Here is a 26,677-nt window from a genome sequence, read left to right as displayed (position 1 = left end):
TCCTTCCAGCACCTCTGCTTTCTCATTGTGTGACAAAGCAGCACTGACCTCGGTCAGATTAACCAAAATATCTGAATTTCTGAGCTTCGGTGGTGTCCCCAAAGCTTTCCTAATACAGCATGCTATTGTGTGTTATTCTGAGAAAATCGGAGATAACAGAAAGGTGCAAAACCCAAAACACTCATAGTCCCTTCATCCAACAGCAAACCTGCTGACGCTTTGTCACGTTTGCTTCCTGGGTCTTGTTTGATTGCAACGAGGGCAGAGAAATAAAGAACGCTGTCCCTTCCGCCGCTCCTCCGCCCTCTGGACAGCGGCTTCGGGACTGGGGCTTTCCCAGGCCGGCCGTTAGCCTTACTTCCCCTGGATGCTGTTAAGACCGCTTTTCTGCGGCCTGCTCAGCGTTCCGCACCGTCCTAGATCCGGGTGTGCGGCCACAGGACCCTGCCCGGCATTTCCTCATCAAAGGCATTGGGTGTCAGGGCAGTGGGCAGACGACACGAGCCCCGAGCCGGGCTAGGCTGAACCACCCATCGCAGACCACCAGAAACCCGCCACGCGCTTCGCCGCCCGGACACGCCCCCGAGCTCTTCCTCCCCATTGGCTCTCCCCTGACGTCGTCCCGCCCCCGGTTCCCTTCACCTTTCACCTCCTCACCTTCGGAGCGCCGGAGGCCTCAGACTCCGCCCACCGGTGGGGAGAGGAAGAAGTGTGCGCCACCGTGCTTCGCAAGTATTGGTGACTACTGTCTGTCCATCATAGCAAAAGTGGTCACGGACTGGCTAAGGAAAAGTGATGGGCGGGAGGTCTGCCAGGAGACTTCCGCGCATGCGAAGTGCGTGCGCAGTGACGGCGGTGGTGGCAGCAGCAATGGCGGCTCGGTGCGTCAGGCTGGCGCGTAGCGGTCTACCGGCTTTGGCGTTGTCTCTCAGGTAAGGGACGCTGGACTGAGAAAGGAGCGCAGCTCCGCAGTGCCTCCCGCTCCAACGTCGGCTTCTCCCGGCCTCAGCGCCAGAGCTGTGATGTCGGTGTCGCGGCCCCCAGCGCGGCCCACGTTCCGTCCCCGGAGCCTTACCCTTGGAACCGCAATCCCCGGGCCCGCGGGCCCCAAGCCACTTCGGGGCCGGTATCCCCGGGGCCTGTGTCCACGCTGCCCGCACGGGTCTTGGGACCGGAGGAGCGTGGCCGCCTGGACAGGAAGCTGGGGCCGCAAGGCGCCGTGGGCAGGGGCGTCCGCGGCCACAACTGGCGCGGGCCCACGACCCCCGCGCGCTGCGGCGAAGACAACCAGAGAAACCCGAGACTTGCCCAAGGTCACTTAGCGGGGCAGAACCCGGCCAGGGCCAGCACGGGAAAGTCCCCGTGTGACCAAGGCCTGTGTGGCTCGGGCTTTTCCACTGTCCTCGAGTCCCTCACCGCCGCCTTCCTAGTGGTGCGCGGTCAGAAGAGCGGCAGCCTGTCGCGCAGGGAGAAGAGCTGATCTGCACAAATGCCCGGGCCACGCTAAGGGTCCAAGAGCCAGTGCCCGCACGGCCACTTTTTATTTCAACCTGTGGCTTCTGGGTTTTGAAAGACTTGCCTTGAAAGTATACCAAAAATTAATAACTTGATCTTGTCGATGGAGGATCTGCTAGAAGCAAGTTACTGATTAAATAAAAAGAAACTGCTCTAGCCAAAGCTTGGGTAGGAACTGTAGAAGGACAGCCGAAAAGGAGCCTACTCACCTGGTGAGACAGGCAGGTGTGGTGAAGATCACTTCCAGTGAAGGTGATGAAGAGGCGAACTCGAGCTTAAGAAATTACCCAAAAACCCCTGGAAACAAAGCAGTTGAGGCTCCTGGAATTCTTGTGTCAAAAGACTTTTGTGGAAGTCATTTGTGGATTTGTATTTGAAGTTATTGCCAGGAAAGTTACCACCCAGTCAGCATCACAAGAGCTGAATGGTAGTGACAGTTCTCACAGTCACTAGGTTTTCAGAGACTCAGTTTCCCTCTGGCTCCTCTGATCGTGATCCCTCTACCTACGCCTCCTTCATAGCTGGGATTATAGACATGCACCAACACAGCCAGCTTATTTGTTGAGTGAGACCTCACTAATGTTTGCGGGGGCTAGCCTTGAACTACGGTCCTCCCAAATAGCTGGGATTTGGTCCTCCCAAATAGCTGGGATTACGGGAATGCAACATCACACCTGGCTGACAGCTTGCCTTCTTTGTATGATGGTGAGTGTTAGTGGATGTTGGCCCTGGTGAGGTGGTTCTGGGTACCTGGACCTCAGAAGAGACTGAAGAGTGCAGAAAGAAGAGGCTAAGGGCGCTGACCCAGGTGGACATTGCTGCAGGTCTGTAGATACAGCCACTGCTGGTAACCTTGGGTTGGTTACCTTCTAAGAAGTCCGTTATTAGGTGATTTTGTAGCTGCAGGGCTGTCAGAGTGCATTTACAAAAGCCTGCTACAGACAGGCTGTTTGGTACAGCCACCACCACACCCATGGTCTGTCATCGATCAAAAAGTGTTAGGCAACACAAGCTTCTTATACAATTTGCCTTTACTTGATCTGAGATCAGGCTTTCCTCCTCCAAAGTCAATAGCAAATAGTTTGAATTGTCCCAAATTTCTAAAATCTTATGTTTGACTATAACACAACAAAAAGCTGTCTGTATTTCTAACATGTGGACTTTCCTTTAGGCCCTCTCCTCGGTTGCTGTGCACAGCTACCAAACAAAAGAACAATGGCCAGAACCTTGAAGAGGACCTGGGTCACAACGAACAGAAGACAGACCAACCCTCAACAGACAAAATCCTCCTGGAGGAGAAGGTGAAGCTGGAAGAGCAACTGAGGGAGACCGTGGTAAGGACGTGGGCACTGCTAGGTTGTTTCCTGTATAGTCTACATAAAAAGTCCTGTTTCACTGGTGACAAGGCAAAGCCAGAAATATTCAGTCATGTGTCCACTGCCTGTAATGGGCTCAGTTAGCAAGTTAATGGCCTAAGTGGGAGCAAACCCAAATCCTGTTTGTTCTGACATGAAAACAGTCTTTACATGCTGTGCTTAAGTGAATTAAGACTTGAAGTGGTCTTGACAATAAGGAATGCTCGGGATGGTTCTTTAAGCTGAGTCTCCAGAAAGGAACCAGAGAATACTCGGTACAGGAGCTGGGTGGGGGTGAGGGTCATCTCATGAACTGGTTAGTAATACAGGGCGTTACTCTGAAAGACCAGAGGTAGCACAAATTAAGTTCCTTAGGCATTTGAGACTGGTGATACCAAACACTTACTACTGGCACTGTCCTGCCCCTGTCCTTTGAGAAAACTATTAACACCCCTATTACAGAAGAGGGAACTGAGGCCCAGAAAGGCTAAGGGAGCATCCTCAGGTCACCTTGCTCTCAGGCTGTGGACCCAGCGTTTGTACTAGGCTAGTGTGCCTTCCAGCCCTGCTGCCAGCCCACAGCATTGCAACTGAAGCCAGAGACCCCCAGTTATCCAGCAGGTGTTAGGTGGAGATGCTCAGGAGATGGGGTGCCTGCAGGAAGTGGCAAGAAATGGAGACAGCCCTAAGCCTCGTGATCATGAAACATCATTCACACCGAGCCTCTTCGGCAACACTGAAAACACAGAAGGGCCATCCTTTCCCTCCCACAAACTGGGGACTGGAGGCAGGTGGCCCCCAGAGAGAGTTGCTCAGACCCCCTGAAGCTGGGGGTTCTGCTGGGGAAATTAAGAGGCTTTCCCTGCAGTAGTGACAGATCATTAGCACAGGGAGGATTTTCCTCTTGTCCATTGCCCACTATGTATTTGGAGAGGGATGGGCCATGGCCGCCTCATGTCACTCCCCACTCACTAGAAATACTGTCAGGCAAATTATTCTCTTCTTAAGCTCTCTTGTTTTTGTCCACGTTCTCAGAAGTGATGACAAATTTTGGATTTTGACTTACTGGGAATTTGTAAACATTTCCAAATCAGGGTGTTTTTTGTTTTTTTGTTTTGTTTTGTTTACAAACTTCTTCCATATTTAATTCATGAATCTTTTTCCTTTAGGAAAAATATAAACGAGCTTTGGCAGATACTGAGAACTTGCGGCAAAGGAGCCAAAAGCTGGTGGAAGAAGCAAAGTTATACGGTAAGTGAGCATTGTTAAATGGTATCTGTGGGGAAGGAAGCCAACCAGGCAGCGGGGACAAGCCATCAGTATTCCATGTGTCCCTGGCACAGCTGTCTGCTGGGGGACAGAGTCAGCACAGTTTTGACTGGTGCTCGGGATCCAGGATTTTGCCAACTGTCAGATTTCCCAGTGTGTTGTCTGCATTGTCAACTTCGAAGGTTTTTGTCACTGGCTTCCAATTTTGTGGTAGAGATAATTGAGGCTTAATGCTTTGCCATGAATCACAAAACTACTAAGTAGTGGCACCAGCATTTTCACCTGAGGCTGTCTCTTGAGCACTTGTTGCTGTCTCTCCACAACCTTCCGGCAGGTTACAGATGGGAAGCCTTGGGCTCAAGAGTAGGAGGTTAAATGCTTGGTCCCAGACAGATGGAATAAGAAGAGTCCAGCTCAATATTCCTGCCACATCCAACACAGACAGTGAAGCTCTCCTGGGATTTTTCCCTGGCTGCTGTCACCTCCCTTTCCCAGAGTTACTCCTCCTGGTTGGTAGCCTATCTGCTGTGCCCACTGGGTGACTGCCACACTTGCTGGTTTTAGTGGCCTTTGCAGTTAGGTCTCTATTCCAGCAGGAGCTCCTGAGCTTGGCCCCTTAGATCCTGTTGCTTACTTGGCACTTTTGCTTGAAGTCTCGAGGGCATCTTAAACTTAAATCTTCCCCTCCACCTGTGCTTCCTTCCTCCCTCGTTGTAGTGATACCAGTGGGGTCTGGGAGATTGTTCTGTAACGATTGAGGTATTGAGACTCTGGGGCAGAGGAGTGATTGACCAGGTGTCATTAACAGCTATTCGATGCGCCTGTGCAGTGGATGCCAAATGTGTCATCCTTTTTCTCTGACTTGGCTTAGGTATCCAGGGCTTTTGCAAGGACTTGCTGGAGGTGGCAGACATTCTGGAGAAGGCAACCCAGAGCATACCAAAAGAAGAGCTTCATGATGACAATCCTCACCTGAAGAGCCTGTATGAGGGGCTGGTGATGACGGAGGTCCAGATTCAGAAGGTGTTCACAAAGCATGGCTTACTCAGGCTGGACCCTGTCGGAGCCAAGTTCGACCCATATGAACACGAGGCCTTGTTCCACACACCAGTGGAGGGGAAAGAGCCAGGCACAGTGGCACTGGTTAGCAAGGTGGGGTACAAGCTGCATGGGCGCACCCTAAGGCCCGCCCTGGTGGGGGTAGTGAAAGAAGCATAGCTGCCTCCTGCAAACCTTTGGACTTTTAGGGTCACTTGCTACAACTCTTACCTTTTCTCATCTGTGAATGCATTTGACCTTTGCCCAGCCTTGGTGGAACAGGAAAGTAAGCTGCGTGGCCACCCATGTTAAAGAGTCCTGATCTGGGAGCCTAGTCACTGGTTTTTAGCACCATGTAGCTCCATGTACTTCCAGGAGAGGGCTGTAGGACACCTCTGGAATGTTGTGGATAAAGCTGTGTCTTCTCAACCCAGGTGATTGCTATGTATTTTAACAAATAAAAGGTCTTTAGGAATTCAGTTTGGCTACTTGGGCATATCTGTCTGCACAGACCACTGAAGCAAAGGCCAGAGTGGGAACATTATTCTTGCTAAGAAAGTTTGAGGGTAGTTGTGATGATGAACTTCTGTAATCCCAGCCCTGGTGGCTGATGGAGAAGGACCTCTAGTTTGAGACCAGCCTGGGCTGGTTTGAGATCCTATCCCTGTGGGACTTGGGAGGCAGAGATTGGGAGGATCCTGGTTTGAGGACAGTTCAGACAAAACTCGAGACTCTGCCTTAACCAACAAAGGCAAGTGTGGGTGCTTGCTTGTACAACTCCTGGGGATCCATAGGAGGAGCATAGTCTGAGGCCAGCCCCATACAAAATGTTGAGACTCTTATCTGAAAAATAGGACCAAAAAGGGCTGGGGGGCATGGTTTAAGTGGTAGAGCCCTGTCTAGCAAGTGTGAGGCTGAGTTCAAAAACCAGGTTTTTGTGACCTCTGAGAAGTTTGTTTGTAATTAGTATTTAGTTTTAGAAGTAGCCTTTAGCTTTTCTGTGGAGGTAGGAATGAAGATAGAAACTTGAGCATCTCATCACCTTTATTTTTGCCAATCAGTGTAGCAAAAATCAGTCCTTTTTCCTGTTTACAAATGGCCCCAAGGTGCACTCCATAGTATGTGGACATCAGTGAGACACAAAGACCACAGGTTGTGCTTTAAATAGTACTTTTTAAATTTTAGGCTTAAGAGGACTAAAAGCCTAGTGTGATTTCCTGATTTCTGGCAATGGATTCTTGTCCTTTGGTGCAGACCCTGGAGCTCCTAAGGTAATATGGCTTAGCTTCCCCACCTCGCCCAGCTGCAGGCATGGTGTGCAGGTGCTGCCCTTCACTGAAAGCAAGAAAAAGAGAGGTGGCTGCACAGCCTGGGCTAGGCTGCAGTTAGATGCCTTGGCCTTGCAGCCTGTTAGAAGAACCACAGGAGATACAGTGGAAACACGTGGGAGTCACAGCCGGAAACGAAGCTGACTGCAGGCTTCTAGCAGAAAGGCCCCTGCCCTCGTTTTCATGTGTATCTAGTTGAATAATTGATGTGCCTATTATAAGGGTAGCCCTCTCTTCCACTGCCTTTGTTGGGATGCGACAGCAAGTCCATTCACTGTTAGAAAAGGTGGGTGGGGGCTTGGCATGGTGACTGTAATCCTAGTCACTTGGGTGACAGATGTAGAAGGATTATCTGAGGCAAGCCTGGGCAAAAGAGAAAGGCTGTATCTGAAAAACAAAACTAAAGCAAAAAGGACTAGGGGTTTGGCTCAAGTAGTAGAGTGCTTGAGGCTTTTAAGTTCAAACCCCAGTACCAGGAAGGAAAGAAAAAGAAAAGAGGCACATAATAGTCCCACAATTAAAATCTCAACTTTCACTCTCTACACATTTTCTTCTTGTAAACTCCCTTGAATTATCTGGCTAAAAGCACATGAGAAAACTGAGGGCAGTCTAGCACACTGGTGGTGATGCAGGACTGGGTCCAGCTCTTCTCTTCATGCTCTGTAGCCCCAGTGAGAAAGTTATGGTAAGGCTGATTTCCACGAGTCTTTGGTCCTCTTCCTCAGCCACGGCTGCTGAGAAGCACCTCACTCAACCCACTACAAGGTGTATCCACGGGCTCCACATCCACCAATTCAACCAGCTCCCACGGATCAGGAACATTCAGGAGAAAAGCCGCAGCCCAGCCACATGTGCACACAGCATCTACACTGAATCAGGTTGTAAGCCAATTATCTAGGGATGATTCAGAGCTTACAGGAGGATGTGCGTGTCATGTTAACAATGTCATTTTATAGGAGACTTAAGCTCCTGAGGTGGAACCAATTCCAGGGGTGACTGTAGCTTAAATGTGGCAAAACTTTTTAACAGTTAAGTCTCAGTCATCCATAGTCACCACTAATGGGAAAACATCTTTTGATTACACACACATTTCCACAAAAGGTAGACTAGCATGCTAGTCAAGTGACCTGGGAGCTGTGTGATTGCAGCAAGGTCATCTGTGCCTTACGAACCATGAGAACTGGAACCAGGAAGGCTGCTTTCAGGGCGGGGATTGGCCCAAAATGGTTCTGCTTAGCAGAAAGCAGCTTTCCATGTTGGCAGGAGATTTCCACGTTGCGGGAGAATCTGGCTGGATGGTGGAGTGCCTGGGCAGGTCTGTATCCTGGGCTGGAGTGTGACTTACTCTATGAGACTTGCACGGGAAGAACAAGCAGTGACACTGTTTTTCTCAACTCATTTAATATGTAAAAGGGCAATAAAAATGGTAGAGTTGCAGTTTTGATACATTCTTGGAATGTTGGCCTCCCAGAAAACATTAAATAGCTCAAGAAATACCTAACTTTTTTGACCCAAAATTTGTTTAAATTTTGAAAAGACCTAGTTCCATGGGGTTCTAGTAAGTAATTTATCATGAGAATTAAATACAAACGTCAGGCTCTGAACTAAGAGTAGAGTAAGGACTTAATGTGACAAAAACAGCTGAAGCAGACGGAAGAGGCAACCAATCCTAAAATTACTTCCCTTGTAACAGCATATTAATACTTCAACATAAATTAATTATACATTCATTATGGTGTTTTAAAAGTCAATCCTAAATAAATTCTTCATACCATCAAAGAGATCTGCACAGTACAAACGTGCTTAAGCAGTTTTTTTGTTTGCCAGCCCTTGATCTGGGCCACACATTAACAGGGACCCTCTGCTTTTTGCACTTATTAGAGGTCTGGCTGTCATTTTATATAAAAATAAGACTAAACTTAAGACCTCACCAAACTAGGATTCTGGTATAGAAGATCAATGAGAACACCAGACAACTAAAGTCAGTGGCTCTCAAACTTGAACTTGCACCCCAGCCACCTAGAAGGTTTGAAGAACAGCCTGCTAGTCCTCTCCACAGCAGCCCCACAATTTGGGCGTGTGGAGCCCAATTCTGCATTTCTAACAAGTGCCCAGGGACCCACTTTGAGAACCACTCACTTAAGACAACTAAGAACTTAGTACCATTCCATGGCTGGTCAGCGATGACACCAGCTTTCTGTCTGGTTTACCCTGCAGGGGACAGCGTGGGGCTGGCCCTCAGTGATGCCACTGCTCAGTATCTTTTGGTGTCAAGAGAAATCTGGGCCTAGCCAATAGTTGTAGGTGCTTCACCTGCCCACAGTGCACTTCACAACTAAAGCCATAGATAGTATATTTGAAATGGTTCATTTAATGCTGAAAAACTTACCCTAAGGGACAAGATGTAAAATGAAAAGGCACGGAATCAAGTCATCCTTGGAAATGAGGTGGTTTTTTTCTTTAACATAACTTCACTGTAACTTCAAGCCCCACCATTCTGGGAGGTAAACAGGCTCTTGTACCTATGGGGGCAGAAGGGTAGGATGAGCTGGGGAGGAACAGGGGCAGGGCCTGCGGTCATTCCAGGGACTCTAAAGCAGGGTCTGGGCGTGAGAACCCTGAGCAGCCGGAAGACAAATGCCTTCCTCAAATTTAGAAGGAAGGTACCGTGTACATCCTTGAAGGGAGCCCAGAAACAAACTTTTCAGTCAGGCTGGGAAGTAGCCGTTTCTGAGTCTGTTTCAAGACAGTGAACAGAAGCAGCACATGGGCTCCAAGGCACCGCCAGGGTGCTCTCCACACTCCAGAGCCCCCGTGAGCTGGCCCTGGCTCTGCACGGCTAGTGCGAAGTCGGTGTGGCTACACCCTGAACAATTCACTTAGCCAAGTAGCATGGTCATATTTTACAACTGTTATGAAAATCCTGAGGAAGCTAATGCCCAAACATGGAACACTGAGCACTTAGCCTTGAACTCTCAAACAGGATCTTCCAAGTAGGATGTGCTACAGGCACTCACAGTGGCAATGGGCAGCCCTGGGAAATCTGGCAGTCCCACTCGTCCAGGTCCCTCCCACTAACCAACTTTTGCATTAGAAGGGACAAGGGAGCCTGCCCAGGGCAACACTCTTCCCCAAAGCTAGAAGCAGGCTAGCCCTTCTACAATGAGGCAGGGGCAGGAACCCAAAGCTCACACTTCGCTGGTGCCAGTAGTCAAGGGCAAGTTTATGTGGTCACTGTGCAAACGAGGGGCTTTTCCTCTTCAGTGGCTCAGTGGGGAGTGGACCTGGTGGTGGTCTCTGGCCTCCACAGTGGACGGCTCTGTGTGCACCTGCCTCCCAGTAAAGTGCTGCGTGCTGGGGCTGCACTTAAGGTGTCGTCTGGGGCAGCAGTGGGCTCGGAAGAGGGGTACAGACGGCAGCTCACCTGAGAAGAGCTTGTCACCAGGGAAAAGGTGATGGCAGGAAAACCTAGATCCTGGCACCCACAGCACACTTACTTTTGAACCTAAAGGGAAGAAGGCTCACAAAACAAAAGGCAATCGTCCAACCTGGTAGTATTCTTCAAACGGAACACGCAAAGGCAAATCGTCATCTTAAAGGATTACTTTTAGGATAAGTTAAAATAGATGCGCATTTGTTTCCCCCATGATCCAAAGTAAGGTCGTTACTATTGCTTCTTTCAGAGGATGGTGGAAAGAATTCATACCTTGGAAAAAGGAACTCAATTTGTTTAAAAGAGCAACAATGGGGGGAAAGCGCTTTCCCCCCACCCCCAAGTCATTTGGCTCACAAGCTCCTTTATATCGCTCTGCAATCAGGATGCATCCCTGGATATCCACCCGCTTTCTGTGAGGAAATTTAAAATCCTTTTCTTTAGGACCTTGTCCAGGTAGCTGGGAAGGCGACTTTTGGAGGGGATTCCTTGTCGCTTCTGGAGGTGGTCTTTAATTATGATAGTCTTCACAGTCACGTAGCGTGCTGGACTCAAGTTCAAAGAGCTGCAGAGCACCTTCTCACGGTCTGACAAAAGCTCAAACCCAGGAAGGTTCTCAATGGCTGCAAACTCGCTGTCTTTGCCGTCCTCCTTCCCCCTTTTGGAGCCAGCCATGTTTTTGTTCTCCTTCCTCCTCTCCCGTTTGTGCCTTGCAGCCTCATACTCTGCGGACTCTTCCATCTTTGTGATCCCATTTCGCCGATACCGCTGCAGCTCTCTGATTTTGGCCCGGAGCATTTTCTCCTTGTGCATGTTTTCAAATAGGTCGTCAAACTCTTTACATGACATGAACTGGTAGAGTGGCCGCAGCTTCAGTCGCAGCTCCTTCTCCTCCTTGGTGATCTTGCGCCTCGGGGCCTTCTCCTTCTCCTTCCTGTCCCTGCCCAGAAAGGCTGGCACCAAGTTGTAGTCGCGGGCGATGTTCTTTCGGCGCTGCCGCTCCCTGAGCTTCCGCACGTACATGTCCACGTGGGCGCGCTTGAGCTCAATTTCCACGTCGTCATCATCGTAGTTCACGGACAGCCCACTGATGAGCGTCTCTGCATCCTGGTCGTACTCGATCTCATAGTCATCCCTCAGCGGCATGTAGCCCAGCTGCTGCTGCTCGGCCACTGAGATGTCCAGAGGGGGCAGGGGCGTGGTGAGGCTGGGTGAGAGGGGACCTCCACTGGGGCAGGTGTGGTCAGTCACCCGGTTGGGGATGGTGTCGGGGATACAGGCCTTCCCCAGGTTTCCATGGATGTACATGCTCACGTAGTGCTCCATTACTTCTTGGGGAGTCCGCGAAGCACCAACATGGGCAGCCATGTCTTCCTACAACAACAGAAGTCGGAAGTTATTTCCAAGGAGGCAGCCATTACACCTGGGCGCCATACAAGATCCATTAACATTTTCCAAGATTTTCCATTCTGACAGGAGTACTTCCTGTCAGCACTGCCATCCACCCTCGCAAGGCTGTTCAGTTACATCTCCTCTTTAGGTCAGTGCTGGAAGGACCCTGCCCTGTCTTTGTACCTGACAGAGTGAAGATTCACAGAGCTACAAACTTGCCCAGGGTCATGGGGGAGCTGGTGGCAGAGCTGAGGTCACAACCCCCACCTAAGAGCTGTACTTTGTTGTGCTGGCTTCTAATCCACCTGGTACTTGCATTTTGCCCCACTACAAACCCTGCATTCTTGGGGACTGAGTGTCACGAGACACACATGGGCAGAAAAATGCCTGAACCACTCACCTTGCCCAGATTGGGCGCAAGGTAAGGCCATGACTCACACCCAGACCACAAGAGAGGATGCCATTCTCCCAGGACAGAAAGGGCCAAGACACTGTCTTTGACACTTGTCCTGGCCTTGTGCTATGGGAGAGCTAGCTTGTCCCTATCCTAGACAGTGGGGATCTTCTTTATTTGAGACCCGTCCCAACCTAAGAAGCTAGCTTCAACAATGCCAGGGCTGAAAGCATTCACTCTTGCAGGAAGGTAGCCCAAAGGGAGGAAACCGTATGACTCCCTCGATCTTTTCCTTCTGCCAAGAGGCTTCTTCCTTAAAGTCAACCACTAAACCCACTTCAGAAAGTTAACTGCCCAAAATGCACACTCATTCACCCGGCCACCACTTCTCAGCACTTGCTCCAGTCCAGCAGTGCCTCACTGCACTGTGACTGCAGCTGGCTGAGGGAGGGACAAGCAGCTTTCTGCCCCTACTTGACCTCACCTAGCCTGGTTTCTGCACCCATGAAGGCCAGCTGGAATCTGAGGCTGTGGCCCAGTTGTTTGGGCTGCCCTCTGGGCACTGTGGTAGAGGAAGAGGCCTGGCTCAGTGCCTGATCCTTCACCCTGGGATTCCTCTGAGACATGTGCCTGGAGTGCAGGGCTTGGCTCCTCTCCACTAACCTGGGAGGGTGGGATTTAACAGAATGAGAATGAAGAAGGGTGCCCAGAGACCAAGCTTCAGGGTCTCCTGGAGAATCATAAGGACAAAAACAAAGAGATTCTGGACTTAAGAAATAAATGATTCCTCTTTAAAAGTCACTATTTGCAACAAATCTATTCATTTTATTTTCTCAGGTAGCATTTAGGCCAAAGCACAGCAGGTCATAACTATCCTCACCTGGGGATATTCACACCCCTCTGAGTGATCAAGGGCTGGTGGCAACCCTCCCAGAGCCTCCCCAATAAAGGAGACAGCCATCCCACCCTCCCCCTTGGATGAGAAGAAGCTGCAGTCTGTAGTGACTCCCATGCAGGCCAGGGCCAGGTCCCCACTACCAGAGCAGTTAACAGAGGATAGGCCACGTAGGGCTCATTCTCTTCCCATCCTCAGAGCCAGGAGAACTACCTGCCAGATCTAACTAATGGAAGGAAAGGCCACATGGAGTAACAAGTAGGGGTCATCTCCACACCAAGGTGTCAGGAGGGCAAGAATGCCTGGCACCAGCACCTCCCACCACTCAGAGGGGAGTCCAGCAGGAGAGCTAGCCCTGATCTATGCATCCTCTCCAGCCATCTGCAGGAGCTTCTGTCTGATGCTAGGAGGAGGATCAGGACAGTCATACCATACCATCAGGGCTTCCCAAGTCAGTAAGGCCAGGGTCCTGGTTTCCCTGGCAGAGGATCGGGGGTGTTGGGTCACGCATCCAATATTACATGATAAGGAAGGAAAGGAGTGGCCTGCAGAGATTTGAGGTTTTTTAAGACCCTTACGTGGCAGATTTTAAAGTTAGCAACTCTGTCAGCCTCTAAGATACTTTTCCAGTTTGGTTGACTAGGAAATCTGGGGATCACTGACCTGTGAGGGTCAGCCAGACCCTTTGGTGTGCCTTTTGGTGCATCCTTGACTCCAGCCTGCTCCTCTCAAAACCTCCCAAGGCCCGATGAACACCACAGTCCTGCCACTGCCTGCCCTGCTAGAATGCCCTTTCTCCACATGCCCAGGCACTATGCAAGCCTGGCTCCACCCTCTCTAGCTGTGTGACTCAGACAAATCACAGTGGCTCCCTGGGCTTCTCCTCAGCTGAAATCTTGAGAAAATAACGGGACCCGCTTCACAAGGTGCATGAGCGTGCACATGGCATTGTGCCCAGGTCCGGGCAGTTTTCTCTCTACCACATCAACCTTTCCGGCCACTCAGAGGGCCTTAGCTTCACTCTCACGACCCAGGTCCTCTCCAGGAAGACTTTGATGAGTCCTGGGCTGGCACATTCTGGCTCTGACACTTTTGTCAGAGCCTCTCAGTCCTGCTGCTTCCTGGTGTGCACTGACATGCAGCATCTCCCTGAGTCCTAGCGGAGGTTCTCGTGAGAGTGCAGAGCCATTATTCCCCTCATTTCACAGGTCAGGAAAAGAAGCCTTCGAGTGCGCTTCCATCTGGGCACAAAGGCAATCAACACTGAGCCACTACAACCCCAGCAGCCAGGCTGCAAGCACTGCCCATCTGCCTTCATATGCCTCTCATAGTGTGCAATACAGCACATGCCACGGGACAGTTTCTGACACCGTAACAAAGCGCGAGGCTGAACGTGGGCCGCTGCGCTCCTTCCTGGACCAAGCAGCCCATTGGAGAAGCACTGTGGGCCCTGGCCCGGGGCCCAGTGAACACAGCTTCTAGTGCTTCTGGCACTAGAAGCACTAAGGACAGGCTTCACAGAGCAATCCTTCCTCCTTCCTGCCCAGGTCAGTGCTGCTCCACAGCAACTGCAATGACACAGTAACCCAGCTGTCACTTGGGACGCTAGTGCTGTCCTTTCTTCACGGCATCTGAACTGTGAGGTACAAGACAGGACAAGGTAGGCCCTTGTCCTGGGGCTGGACTTCTTCTTCCAAGGGATTTGGGACCAGGCTTTGGGATGTGGGTATGTGCTACTTCTCTACAGGGAGACCCGACTCCAGTTCCTTTTTCTTCAAATGAAGAGGCCTTAAAAGGACAGAAGCCAAAAAAGGCCACCTTCTGTGGGGCATTGGAGTGAGCAGCTTGAAGCAGGTGGCACCTGCACAGTCAGCAGGAAACAGGAAACAGAATCCACCTGAGAGTAGGAGGACAGGAAGGAACTTGTCTCCCTAGGGGAAGTGCAGAGTGCAAAACACTGGTCACAGAGCAGCCAGGCCCAGAAGAGGGAACCTTGGAAAGCACTCCTGGAAGCTTCTACCTCATTCCTTTTCTCATCCCCAGGTGGCAGTCAGTGCTCGGGAGCATCCACTGACTCTGCCTCTGGATGAGACCCTGCAAGAGATCCAGGAGGTTCCGCGTCCCACTGTGACACCTGCCTGGCCCAGGCCACCACTTTCTTAGGAGCTCCTGGCACTGCCTTCTTTGCCCACTAACTAAACATGGTTCCAACAGACTGTCCATGGGTTGAGACTGAGCTGCCTTCAGCCTCTCACTCCTGCCAATGCCTCTCACAGCTAAGCCACTACACCACCAGACACAGACCCTTCCAGGGTCCTCTGCAGGTGACAGAAGGATAGTGTAACCAGGCAGAGGCAGGCTGGGACACCAACAGCTCTTTGGAGCTGGCATGACAGCTCAGCCACCATCATGCAGAGGACCACCAGATATGACTCTTCATTCTTCCAGCCACATTCTGTCTCCCTTAAGAGTGGAGAGATGAGCCATCCGCTTTGCAGGGCATGGCCAGCCCTTGAGGTTGTTGACTCACACTGGCTTTGCAATCCATTCTTCCAGGGTATCAGAAGTCCCCAAGACCCCGTTTCTCTGCCTCTGCTGTTGGCCCTTTCTGATGGGAAGCCCTGTGAGCCCGATTCTGGGCTCCCTGTTCTCTCTAAATTCACTCAGAAAACTCATCACTCATCCACAGACAGAGCTGCCACAAGCTCTAGGTGATGCCAGCCACAGGAGAGATGTGGCTACCTAAGAAAGAGCTTTAAAAAGCAGCCCTGTGCAAAAGAACATGTCAGTTTCTCAAATTTCACTTCTAGATATCTATCAAGGCACTGCCAGCAGAGTCTGGAAGGGATCTGTGCACACCCTTGTTCATAGCAGCACTGTTCACAAGAGCGGGGGTGACCATCACCTGGTGAATAAAATAAAGTACATCTACACAATGGAAAACTATCTGGCCATTAAAAGGAAGGAAATTCTGACACCTGCTACAACATGGATGAACCTTGAGAACACTGTGCTGAATGAAATGAGCCAGTGACAGGACAAATACTGTACAATTCAACTCATAGCCCAGGGTCGTCAGATTCAGAGACAGAAAATAGGATGGAGTTGCTAGGGGCTGAGCAAGGAGTCTGGGAAGGTGTTTCAGCTCAGAAAGATGAGAAAGTTCTGGAAACCATGGTGGTGATGGCTGCTAAACAGGATGAATGTACTTAATGCTACTCAACTGTACACTTACAAAAGGTAACACGTTTTTATGTGACATATTTTACTACAAAAATACAATTCTTAAATAAAAAGTAATGAAGGTGTTTTAAATGGCCTGTCTTACTATTCTGCCTCAGTGGCTCTCAAAGGGGTCCATGGCCAACAACCCCATGCTACCTAGGAAGTTGTTAGAAATGCACTCTATGCCCCTCCCCGGCCTGATGACTCAGGATTATGTGTGCCTGCCGGGCCCTCCCAGGTGTTCCCCACACACTAAAGGAAAGTTTGGGAACTGCTGCTCTGCACAGGCCCATAAATTCTAGCTGGTTCCCAATCCAGGTTCTGTCCTCCAGCCCTTCCTTAAAGCCACTCCTACACATCCCACTGGTGGTGACCCACCCTTTCCACCAACACAGAGCTTCTGGGATCCTTTTATAAGAAGTGGCTCTCTGCCTCACCCCTAGAGACACAAGCTTAGCAGCCAAGCTGATCCCTGGGCCAGCTGTGTCAATGGTGACCCAATGGAGCATGGAGCCAGAAGACCTAGGCCCAAATTCCAGCTCTGCCCTCTTCCTTCAGCACCGATAGTTGTTCCGTTCCCTTCCCTCATTCGTAATAGAGGGGACATCGCTTCAGGCAGTGGGGGAAGAGGGAAGACAAGGGAGCAGGTGTCAACACCTCCTGCCTGGGGCTTGAGATTCTTCCAACTGTGACCACACACAAGCTCCCCTACTTTCCTCAACCACTCCATGGGGTTAGTCCCCAGCTCTAGTCCTCCGTATCAGGTGAGCTGGCTTCTTCCTGAACCCTGAATATACTAGTCTTCTAAGACACAAAACACCTCCTTCCTCCACACTACCACTGCACCTGCCAACCTTCTCTTGTCCTTTCCACCACTGGACATAGAGGCCCATTTACCCACACAGCACCTGCAGGGTCTCAAAACTGACATCCTAGCAGTGTCTCGCCACAAGGCTGCACACAACAAGCTCCCATGGATGGATGAGTGAATGCACACATGTCAACGACCTGCACACCAGTGTCACTCAGCCTACGCATGTCAACTGTCATCCAGAAAGGCAAAATCCACTGCCCATGACGTCCACCTGCCTCCACTAAGCAGCCTGAGCATTCAGACCCAGGCATGAGACCCTGCACAGTTATCTTATCACTGATTTCAATACTTCCAGAGCTAGCCTGAGCCCCCCTCCCCAAGGCCCTCCCAGCTGCCCTGGCAGAGTGGCCAGCCTTACGCTGCCTCAGGCCTCCTGTGTGACAGTTTCATGTCTTTGGAGCCAACCAATAAGTGGGCAACTCTTCTACCACAGACTCAGATTATCTTACAGCACTGCACCTGTGTTGACGTTCACCTGTTCTAGAGGATCTGTGTCCTGCAACTGGCAGAACCCACAAATCAGCTGCCTGGAAGCTCTCAGTGCCCCTCAGGATTACCGCCTGCTAGTCAATTCTCCATTCACCACCAAGGTCTTGTCCCCAGTTCCCTGCCTACTGCTATGCCACCCCACCCCCTCCCCCCATCCCCCACCCCGTCCATGTCTCCAAGCCATCTTGTTAGTAGAATGGTTAACTTTCCTCAGCTTCCTGCTACTCCCTCCAGGCCCCACACCTCAGTGTTGGTACAGTGTGATCCCAATGCCTCTATGAGTTCCACACAAAGCAGAAGAACCCCAAGGTCGTCCATTATCATTTGCCATCTGAAGTCAGACCTGAGGAGTCTCTTCCTTACATCACTGTCCTGGAAGCCCACACTGCCTCTTTCCAGTCCTCCCAGCCAGTGAAACCCAGCACCTGCCCTTGCCTATGGAACCTCCCCCACTCCTCACTGGAGAGGGTCAGGATCTAGCCCCAGGGGAAAGCCCCACCTCCAGCTGCACCAACAAGCTGCTGGCCTCCGACCCACATTAATGGTCTTAGGCTGGGTGGGTAAGGCCCAGACTTTGCAATCACACAGGCCTGTGTTAAACCCCAGCTCTGTCACATGCCAAAGCTGTGGAATCCTGGACAAGGAGCTTACATTCTTATAGCTGCTGTCCTCCAACTGTCAACTCAGAACAAGAACCCATCCCACAGGGCTGCTGTGCAGCTCACGAGCGGCCCGGGCTACACGCTTCCTTAATGTGCATGTTACTCCTGCACCCGTGTCTACACGCTCACATGGGGATCATATATCCAGGCCGCAGTGCCCTGGGTGCAGAAGCCAAGCCCACAGGGGAAAGCAACTAGAGAGAGGGGCGCCTGCTATCCCCAGTCTGTCAGGACCACAGCATGGACAGCACTTGAGGTCTGCTCAGCAAGGCAGCAACCCAGGACAGCCCTGAGGCCAGACCAGGCCAACACTAGGACACCAAGGACCTTCCTCCTGTCGCTTTGCCTCTTCTGAAGCTGAGAGATGTGGACCGCTCAGAATCTGCAGTTACCAAGCTCCTCAGAGCACTGCAGTTTGAAAAGCACGGCTTCAGAAAAGAGCTCCTTACTTTCAGCCGTTTCTTCCCCTACACTGTATGTTTTAGTTCCCACAGTGCTGGGGCGGGGGTGCAGACACTTAGGTTGGGGCACAGAAGCTGCAGCTAAACTAGCTCATCCAAAAGTTCCTGCTGGGAAGACTTAAAAGATACACACGTGCTGTCCTGCCAGCTATTTTCAGCCACTGCTGTGGAAATAAGCTCTAGAGGAATGATGTGGGGATGAGAGGACACTCTGAGGCACCAGTATTAGAGAAGAAAGATCAGTCATGAACCAAAACTGGGAGAGGCATACTCCAGGCAGAAGAAAGAAAAAAAAGATCAAGGAGGCAAGTAATGAGGTCCCAGTGAAGCATGGGCACTGGGACGCCCTGCAGCAGTAAAGGTGAATCTGGAAGCCACTTAGGGCTGATGAGGCATGCAGCTCACATTTTAAAGGTCTGTGAGATGTGCTGTAGAACACACAGTGAAGCAGGGAGATCAACCAGAAGTGGTCCAGGGAAGAGGTAAACACCAGCCTGCACTTGGTTGCTAAATAAGGGTTGGATTCTGTACATATTCTGGAGGGGCTGATGATGAACTGGAAGGAAGGCTCTGTTTACAGCCTGACACTAAGTTGAAGGTGTGAGGCTGGGCCCCTGTGATGTTAGATAGGTGGTCTGACATGGAAGGCAGCTTAGGGAAGAAGCCCCAGGCCTGGGAGCAAATAAAGACAACACTTTAAGTGTTTAAAGGCAAGAACAATGGCTTCTCTACTTCAGGAACCTTCACCACTGGGTAATCTCACAAAGCACTCTATATGCACCAACACATAGCATTTAAAGACAAAGTAAGGCAGAGGTTTTTAAAGGCCGGCCATGGATAAGAATTACAGCAGCACCTTCCTTAAATAGGAGGGAGGAGAATAAAGATCCCAGGGCTGCAGAGTGGTCCCTGAAGGCTTCTCACTGCATGAAGAGAAAATGAATGTAGTGCAGGCGTGGGAACAGGAGGGGCAGCATGGCTGGTGGACAGCGGGTGAAAATGGCTTGGAGAAGCTGGGGCCCCGAATGTACCTGGGGAACAATCCACAGAGATTAGGGTCATATCCTGCTTCCCTGTTTTTTAGAAAGCCTGAAGTGACCACATATCCTTGGTGGCAATGGTGACGGTGCAGGCTGATGTCTCCTTTCTAACACAGGTGAAAAGTGGAAAGAGCTCCTTCGGGACCCCTAGAGAACAGCCGCTTCTCTCTCCCAAAGAGGGAGCCGGGCACACTATGTGACTAGTGTAAACGAATCCAGTCTGGCTCTGCCCCTTCTCTCCCGACAGACAGCAAAAGCAGGACCGGGTCTCCCGGTGCAGGCTCCTTTGTTCATTCTTGACTGGCCAAGCACCACACAAGGTCCTGAGTGTTGTAGGGACCACGGGACAAAAAGACAGGGGCGGACCCCCAGAGAGCGCTCCGGGGCCCCGAGGGCAGCATCAGCTCATCGGGGACAGGCGGGCCAGCCAGGGCTCTGGCCTTCCCCACCAACCCTTCCTCCGGGCTCAGCGCAGAGCTGGGGTCCAGCCAGCTCCAGCAGCGGCCTGGCAGGGCAGGGCTGCCTGCAGAAGGGCAGGGGGCTCGCTGTCAGGGCCACCCGCCAGGCGGCCCCTGCTCCTCCCGGCCGTGCGGCCGCGGCGCCCGCGCCCCACCGAGCGCGCCAACAGGCACCGCCATGCACCGGCCGCTTACCCAGTTGCCGAAGCCGAACTGCTCGATGGCGTCCAGCAGCAGCTGCTCCTCGCGGCTGGTCCAGCCGCCCTCGGCCTCGGGCCCCCAGAGCGTGAAGCGCCCGCCGTCCACCAGCTGGTAGCCGTGGTAGCGGCGGTGGTGGCCGATTTCGGCGCCAGCCGAGAAGCACTCGGGGCACAGCTCGATGTCCTGGCACTCCGTGCAGCGGAAGCGCAGCGGGCTCACCTCGGCCAGGCAGTACACGCAGTACTTCTTGCCGAGCTCCGCCATCTTCCCCCGCTCGCCCGCCGCCCGGCCCGCCGCCGTCGCCGCCCCCCCGGCCGTCAGCGCCCCGCCGCCCGCCGGGCCCGCCGCGCCCGCGCCGCCGCCCGTCGCCGCCACGGCCGTCCCCGCCCAGGCGCCGCCGGAGCCGGTCAGCCGGGCCACGTCCCGCCTCAGCACGCAGGCGCCCTCGGGCCCGGCCCGGCCGCCGCCGCCGCCGCCGCAGCCGCCGCCGCCGCCGCCGCCGTCGCTCCGCCGCATCGCGCAGGCGCCCCGCGCGCGCCCCCGCCCGGGCACCCGGCCCGCCACTCTGCGCCTGCGTGCCGCCAGCGCCCGCCGTCTTTCCCGCGTCGCCCCGCCCCACACCTGGCAGAGGGCCACGCTCGGACCGGAAGTTGGGAGGACGCACCCCGCCCCTCTCGGCGCAAACCTGCGCCCGCGTCCAATCAGCCCCACCCGCGTCCCAATCGCTGCTTCCCATTGGTCCGCTCTTGTCAGGAGGTGGGGGCTGGGCGTCAGGAGAAGGCTTGGCCAATCACAGGGCCCACCGCGCACGCCTCTGGTTGCCCGGGGAAACCTAACAGCCGAGAGCCGCGGCTGACCGCTTGGACCGAGCGGGTCAGAGATGGACGACCACTCCCAGCACGATGAGGTCGAAGGTGGAAATGGAGAAAGCCTGGACCCGACCAAGATTGAGGTCAACTCTGTTCCCCAGACCCTGGTGGAACCTGAGGGGCCCGAGCTGGAGCTGGAGCAGGAGCCGAAGCCGAAGCCAGGGCCAGAGACCGTGGCGGCAGAGGAGGGGCCGGAATTAGAGGCTCGGGAGAGCGGCGCCGACGCGGACCAGCAGGCGGAGACCCTGGAAAGGCCGGAGACCACCGAGGCCGCGGGCGAAGACGAACCCGGAGAGCCGAAGAGGCGGGCCGATCTCCAGCCCGAGGGGCCAGCCGAGCCGCCATCCGAAGATGGGTCCGAGGAACCGGAGACTGAGGAGGTGGAGGTGATGAAGAGGAGGAAAATGGAATCATGTTCCCGAAGCTTTGCGAAGCTGACCACGATCAGCAAGGAGGAGGCTGCTCCAGTCCTGGAGGCTGAGAGAGCAAAAGGGAAGGAGGAGGACGACGACGGGGAGGAGGGAGCGAGCGAGGAGAGCCAGGGTGAGATGGAGGGCGCGGAAGGGCGCAAGTGGAGAAGCCAGGAAGAGCGGAGGCCCTCGGGAGGGGACCCGGGGCAGGACGAGGAGTGGTCGGAGGAGGTACAGAAGGAGCAGGAGCAGCAGCTGCGCAGCGAGCTGCTGGAGCAGTACCACAGCCTGATGGCGGAGCGCAACCGCTACCGGCGCTACAACTTGTTCCTGCAGCACAAGATCTTCGAGGCGCTCCGCAAGAAGAAGGGCCTGGAAGCTGGGGAGGCGCCCGATGGGGGTGCGGAGCCCGAGGACCCCGAGAGAGAGCAGGCCTACTTGCACCGCCTGGCCATCCTGGAGGAGCTGAAGAAGCAGGAGGCGGACGACCTGGAGTGGTACCACCAGGAGCTGGGCCAGCTGAAGCAGCAGTGCCAGGAGAAGCTGGCCAGGGTGGAGAAGGAGTGGCGCCGCTTCCAGGCCCTCAAAAAGCAGGTGGTGATGCAGGTCGTGGGCAGCTGCCGCATGCGGGGCGGTCGCCAGGCCGCCCTGCGAGAGGTGGAGCAGATCCAGGCCCTGGAGGACAAAAAGGAGAAGGAGATGAGCGTCGTGCGCCTGGAGAACGTGCAGCTGAGGCAGAGCCTGGTGCACTTTGAAACCAGGATGCGAGCCCAGGAGGACTTGGCCGAGGGTCTGCTCCTCATCGATTTTGAACAGCTCAAGATTGAGAACCAGACCTTCAACGAGAAAGTGGAGGAACGAAATGAAGAGCTTTTAAAACTACGCAACAAGGTGACCAACAATGTGCAAACCATAACCCACATCAAGGAAAAGCTGCACTTCATAGACACGGAGAATGCGTGCAAGAAGACGCAGCTTTTGGAAATCGAGGCTCAGGTGTCCCTAGGGAGGGACGTCCTGAGAAAGACTAAGCAAGCCCGAGACAGCCTGCGGGTTGACAACATGAAGCTGAACCAGAAGTGTGGGCTTCTGGGTAAGGAAGCACTCCTACGGGACTTGGAAGAGAAGGTGGACAAGACCAACGCTCTCAACAAGCGCCTAGAATCCCTGAAGCGCCATCACGCGGGGCTCACGCTGTCCTGCAGAGGTGTGAAGCAGAAGATTAGGGAGGCCAAAGCCTTCCTCCCCTCTTGACACCCTTGACAGCAGAACACAGCGATCTCCGCAAACTCTGTCCTTCACTCGCCTTTCGTACCATTTGTTGCCCTTCTTTAAAAGGCCTGTGGATGCTTGGGATGGAGCTCTTTATTTTTTATCTCATCGTTTTATGGCTTCCAGATTAGCACCGAGCACAAAACTGGGTTAGCAAAACATGGAATTAAGAAGATAGGTCTAGAAAGTAAACTCACAAAAAGCTGTCAGATATTTTCATAGCTGAGCAATGAAAAAATTCCTGTGCTATTAAATTCTCTTTGGATTTATGAAAGTGTGTAGTCCTGAATCGATGTCTCAATTAGAAGCCTGCTAATTCCCTTTTCCTTGTTTTGTATGTAATCAGTACTAGCTTCTGCAGAATTTTTTTTAAAAATGGAGGAAGCAGGAACGATCAACAGGAAAAGGAGCTGCCATTCCATCTTTCCTCTTCCATGAATGGAGGAAGCTTGGTCTGCTAACTGCTAATGCTTGCTTCTGCCTCACAGTTTTCAACTGGAATCAAACATTTTCTTGGATCCTCTGAGGAAATGAATTTGATCTGTATGAAAAAAATTGTTTTCCAGTGAAAACAAAATGACAATCATATTCTTTTGTCAGGTGCAAAAATTCTGCAGCAGTGGCTGCTGACTTCTTCTGTGTTCACAACAAAGTGCTCTCCCCTTCCTAAACTTAGATGGATCATAGAAAAACAACATGGCTTTTGGTGCTAGATAACTTTAAAAAATATAGAAACCCCACTCGGTGCAGGTGGCTCAGCTGGCTGGGAGAATGTTACTCCTACTGTCTTTTGATGACATAAATTTGGTTTTGAAAGTGCATTCTTTTTGAAGTTAATGAAAGTTAAAACTCCTTTTCTAACTTCTGTGGCTTGAATGACACCACACAAGCCTAATAGAAAAAAAAAGTCAAAGCTTTGACTTCTGTTTCCATCCCCCTCCCTGGCTACAATTCTGGTCTTCCCTCCACCCAGCCCATCAAGGCCAGAGTGAAGCAGTAGATTGCTCCAAATGGAGCTGTTTTCTCTGGGGCTGTAAGAGCAGCAGTCCTCACAGACAGGGTTCTTCTGCAACTGGGAAGGCGTCCAAGTGAAACTGGCAGTGGTGCTAGGTGTTTGAGAACAAGTTGATTCCCTCACGATGGCGTCCTTCTGTTCTTTGGTTCACTATAGGAGACTAGGTGTCATGATTCTCTCCCATCAGCAGTTACCTGATGAACACTCCCCACCAGACTGTCACGTGTGACAATTGAAGCTGCAAAGCAAATGTGTCCTAGCCTGCCAAGTGTGCATCACAGTAGCTCACACTTCAGACACTTTTCTGTGGCTGCCTTACTAGGTGGCTCATAGATCTGACCTTACTAGGTTAGATTACAGGGGAGTGCTTGATCCTGAAAGAGCAGCACATTCACAACCTGTCTCACCCCAAGATCACAGCGCTATGCAATCCCACCCCCAGCTGCTGATCCCCTGCTCACTGACCCTCTCCTGGGCTCCTTGTCTCGGGAGGAAAGGCCGTGGGGTCACCCTCCTCCCTAGCGGCCAGTGCAGTGCTGGCACAAGATGAGTTGAAGGTTTGCACATTAATTCCGAAAATAAGTGTTACTGGAATGCCCATGTTGTGCCAGGCAGATATGTCCTATGTTGGATCCAAAAATAATTGCAGGCAGAAAAGGCGCTCTCATAAAACAGAAGCAGGGAGGGAAGCGCCGGCAGCAGGCTGGGGTCACAATAGGCAGCACATACATGCTCTCAGAGGACAGAAATCCCTAACACTAAGATTGTATGTGTGAAAAAACAAAGTCTGTCTTTTCAACTTGTTAAAGAGTACTGGACCTGAAAAAATATGGGCACTGAATAATTTTATATGAAACCAGACCTTTTTTTTTTTTAAAATAGGTATGAATCGCAAGTGCAGTGTTGAGTTCTGTAACTTAGCACATGTGAGATTTTTAAATTGTATAAGTGAAATATGCCTTCCTTTTGTATTAGTTCACCTGCAGCCATCACTTAGGTTTGGCCACTGACATGGGGTATCACGCATGCTGCCTGAGTGGAAAAACCTCTGAGCCCATGTCAGCTGTGCTGGGACCACAGCACCTCCTCCACTTCAAAAGACCCTCTTGGTTTTGTTCAAATAACCAATTACTAAATGTGTACATATCTTAATGATTAAAATCACCCCCCCCCCAGTTTTGTTCTGATTTTAGTGGTACTGGGGCTTGAACTCAGGGCTTCATGCTTGCAAGGAAGGCACTCTACCACTCTACCACCTTCAGACCTTTTGGCTTTACTTTTCAAACTGGTCTCAGTTTGCCTGCGCTGGTCTGGACCTCCATCTCCAACGTACGCCTCCCCAGTAGCTGGGATGACAAGGTATGTGCCACCATGCCCAGCCTGTTGGTCAAAATGAGGGTCTCATTTTTTGCCTACACTGGCTTTGAACCTTCAACCAATCTCTGCTTCCAAGTCACTAGGATTTCAGACATAAGCCCCCATGCACAGCCTTCCAGTTTTATCATCAATTCTAACATTTTCCCCAAAGGCTACCAAGGACAAATGTAAGACCTACCTGGAAGACAGGGCACTGCTGGGACTCCGGAATCAGGCCAGGCCAGGACAGACACGTTGAGCTTCTAAGCCTCAGTGTACTCATTTGTAAAATGGGGTAACACTTGACGGGAAAAAACAGAATCTAGGTGGTAAAATGAGCTTTTTCTTTGTGCTTTTATGTATTTCCAAACTGTATACAATGGATACATATTTAGTTGGAGGGGCTCTTATTTTCTGAGACAGGGACTTGCTATGTCTACCTGGCTTTGTGATCCTCCTGCCTCCATCTCCTGAGTGCTGGGACTATAGGTGTCTGCCACCATACCTGGCTTATTTTTTAAATTCACAGTTCAAGCATGAAAGATGGTGAAAGCTTCCATGACAAGGCCATGAGTCTACTGTGGGGATGTTTCTGGAGGTTTTATGGCACAGTTTTGTTCAGCTCGTTTCTTATTGATCTTCATGAACCACTGGCACTAGAAGTGGGACCCTTCTTAGCCTATGGTTACAGAAAAAAAGACAATGAGACTTAGAGAATTTGGGGAAATTACCTGATATTGTCACAGAGTTCCTAAATGGCAAGGGTTGGCTTGGGTTTATTTCTGGGTTTCTCCCAGAGTTCCAGAGCAGGAGCAATGTCTAAGACAAATCTGGGGCCAGAGCAATGCTTCCAAGTTCAAAGCTGTTCTCCTTGCTCCACACAACCCCCTGCAAAGCCTAGGCATCACGTCCTGGAAAAAGGGCTTTGGCAGCTGGTCCAAGGAGACAGGGCCTTGCATGGCCCTTCCAAAGCGAGCTGACTGCAGGAGTGGCAGGCAGTGCTGACAGAGCAAGGCAGAGCAGATGGGAGCTACACGGTGCTCGAGGCCCCTCGGACACCTGGCTACTTCCCGGAGTAGCACGCAGGGGCCTGTATAACATCAGCAAATATTTGAGTTCATATTTGGCACCATGCAAAACAAATCCAGCAATTTCCCCGGAAACTCGAGTCCCTCCGTGTCTTGACATTGTCCTTCTCAGGACTGACCCTTAGCTCAAAGGCTGCCCTCTGCTGGCCAGGCCCTTCCCTGTTCACCCAGAGCCCCACCAGCCCAAGGTGTCACCTGCTCCTCACTGTGCACTGGTGCAGTGCCTCACTCCACATGCCTTCGCGGCAGGCTCCACTGTTGGGAGATTTCTGCTGTCAGACCCACTACCCAGGTCTACGGCCTGGGGAACAAGTCAGTGTCCTGTGGAAGTGTTCCACAGTCCTTCTACTACCGCTCCTGCCTTTCCCACACGGCCCACACTCAGGAGGCTCTAGGAGGAATGAGGAACCAGGCAGCACCCCAGGCCCTGCACTTGAGGTAGAGATCAGACCTAGAGTAAGACTCCCAAAGGCCCCACAAGCAAATGTGACCTCTCCACAGTGTGTCTCAGAGCCAGTGCTTGGGCATGAGGTCATGAGGTCAGAGTCTGGACCCCAGTTCTGCCACCAAATGGCTGCAGGATCCTCAGTAAATCACTTCCTCTGCATCACGTTTGGAATGGGGACGAGTCTCTCTTC

At 52.1% G+C, this 26,677-nt stretch overlaps 3 protein-coding genes across 3 annotated transcripts; 2 read left to right on the top strand and 1 right to left on the bottom strand.

The window, feature by feature from the left end:
- The first annotated feature begins 780 nt into the window (after nucleotides 1-780).
- Grpel1 (GrpE like 1, mitochondrial) lies at nucleotides 781-5,656 on the top strand. Its single transcript, XM_020165097.2, has 4 exons — nucleotides 781-932; nucleotides 2,687-2,849; nucleotides 4,040-4,121; nucleotides 5,011-5,656. The coding sequence occupies exons 1-4, from the start codon at nucleotides 796-798 to the stop codon at nucleotides 5,355-5,357; spliced, it is 729 nt and encodes a 242-aa protein (XP_020020686.2). The 5' UTR covers nucleotides 781-795; the 3' UTR covers nucleotides 5,358-5,656.
- Nucleotides 5,657-7,889: 2,233 nt separating this feature from the next.
- Nucleotides 7,890-20,328, bottom strand: Tada2b (transcriptional adaptor 2B). The gene is made up of 2 exons (XM_020165223.2): nucleotides 20,024-20,328; nucleotides 7,890-11,312 (listed from the first exon to the last, which is right to left on the bottom strand). The coding sequence occupies exons 1-2, from the start codon at nucleotides 20,291-20,293 to the stop codon at nucleotides 10,320-10,322; spliced, it is 1,263 nt and encodes a 420-aa protein (XP_020020812.1). The 5' UTR covers nucleotides 20,294-20,328; the 3' UTR covers nucleotides 7,890-10,319.
- Nucleotides 20,329-20,796: 468 nt separating this feature from the next.
- Cfap184 (cilia and flagella associated protein 184) lies at nucleotides 20,797-23,394 on the top strand. Its single transcript, XM_020165032.2, has one exon. The coding sequence runs from the start codon at nucleotides 20,910-20,912 to the stop codon at nucleotides 22,560-22,562; it is 1,653 nt and encodes a 550-aa protein (XP_020020621.2). The 5' UTR covers nucleotides 20,797-20,909; the 3' UTR covers nucleotides 22,563-23,394.
- The last annotated feature ends 3,283 nt before the right edge of the window (nucleotides 23,395-26,677 follow it).

This window comes from Castor canadensis, chromosome 9 (assembly GCF_047511655.1).
Source record: "Castor canadensis chromosome 9, mCasCan1.hap1v2, whole genome shotgun sequence".
Lineage (NCBI taxonomy): Eukaryota > Metazoa > Chordata > Mammalia > Rodentia > Castoridae > Castor > Castor canadensis.
This window is presented reverse-complemented; position numbering and strand designations above follow the sequence as displayed.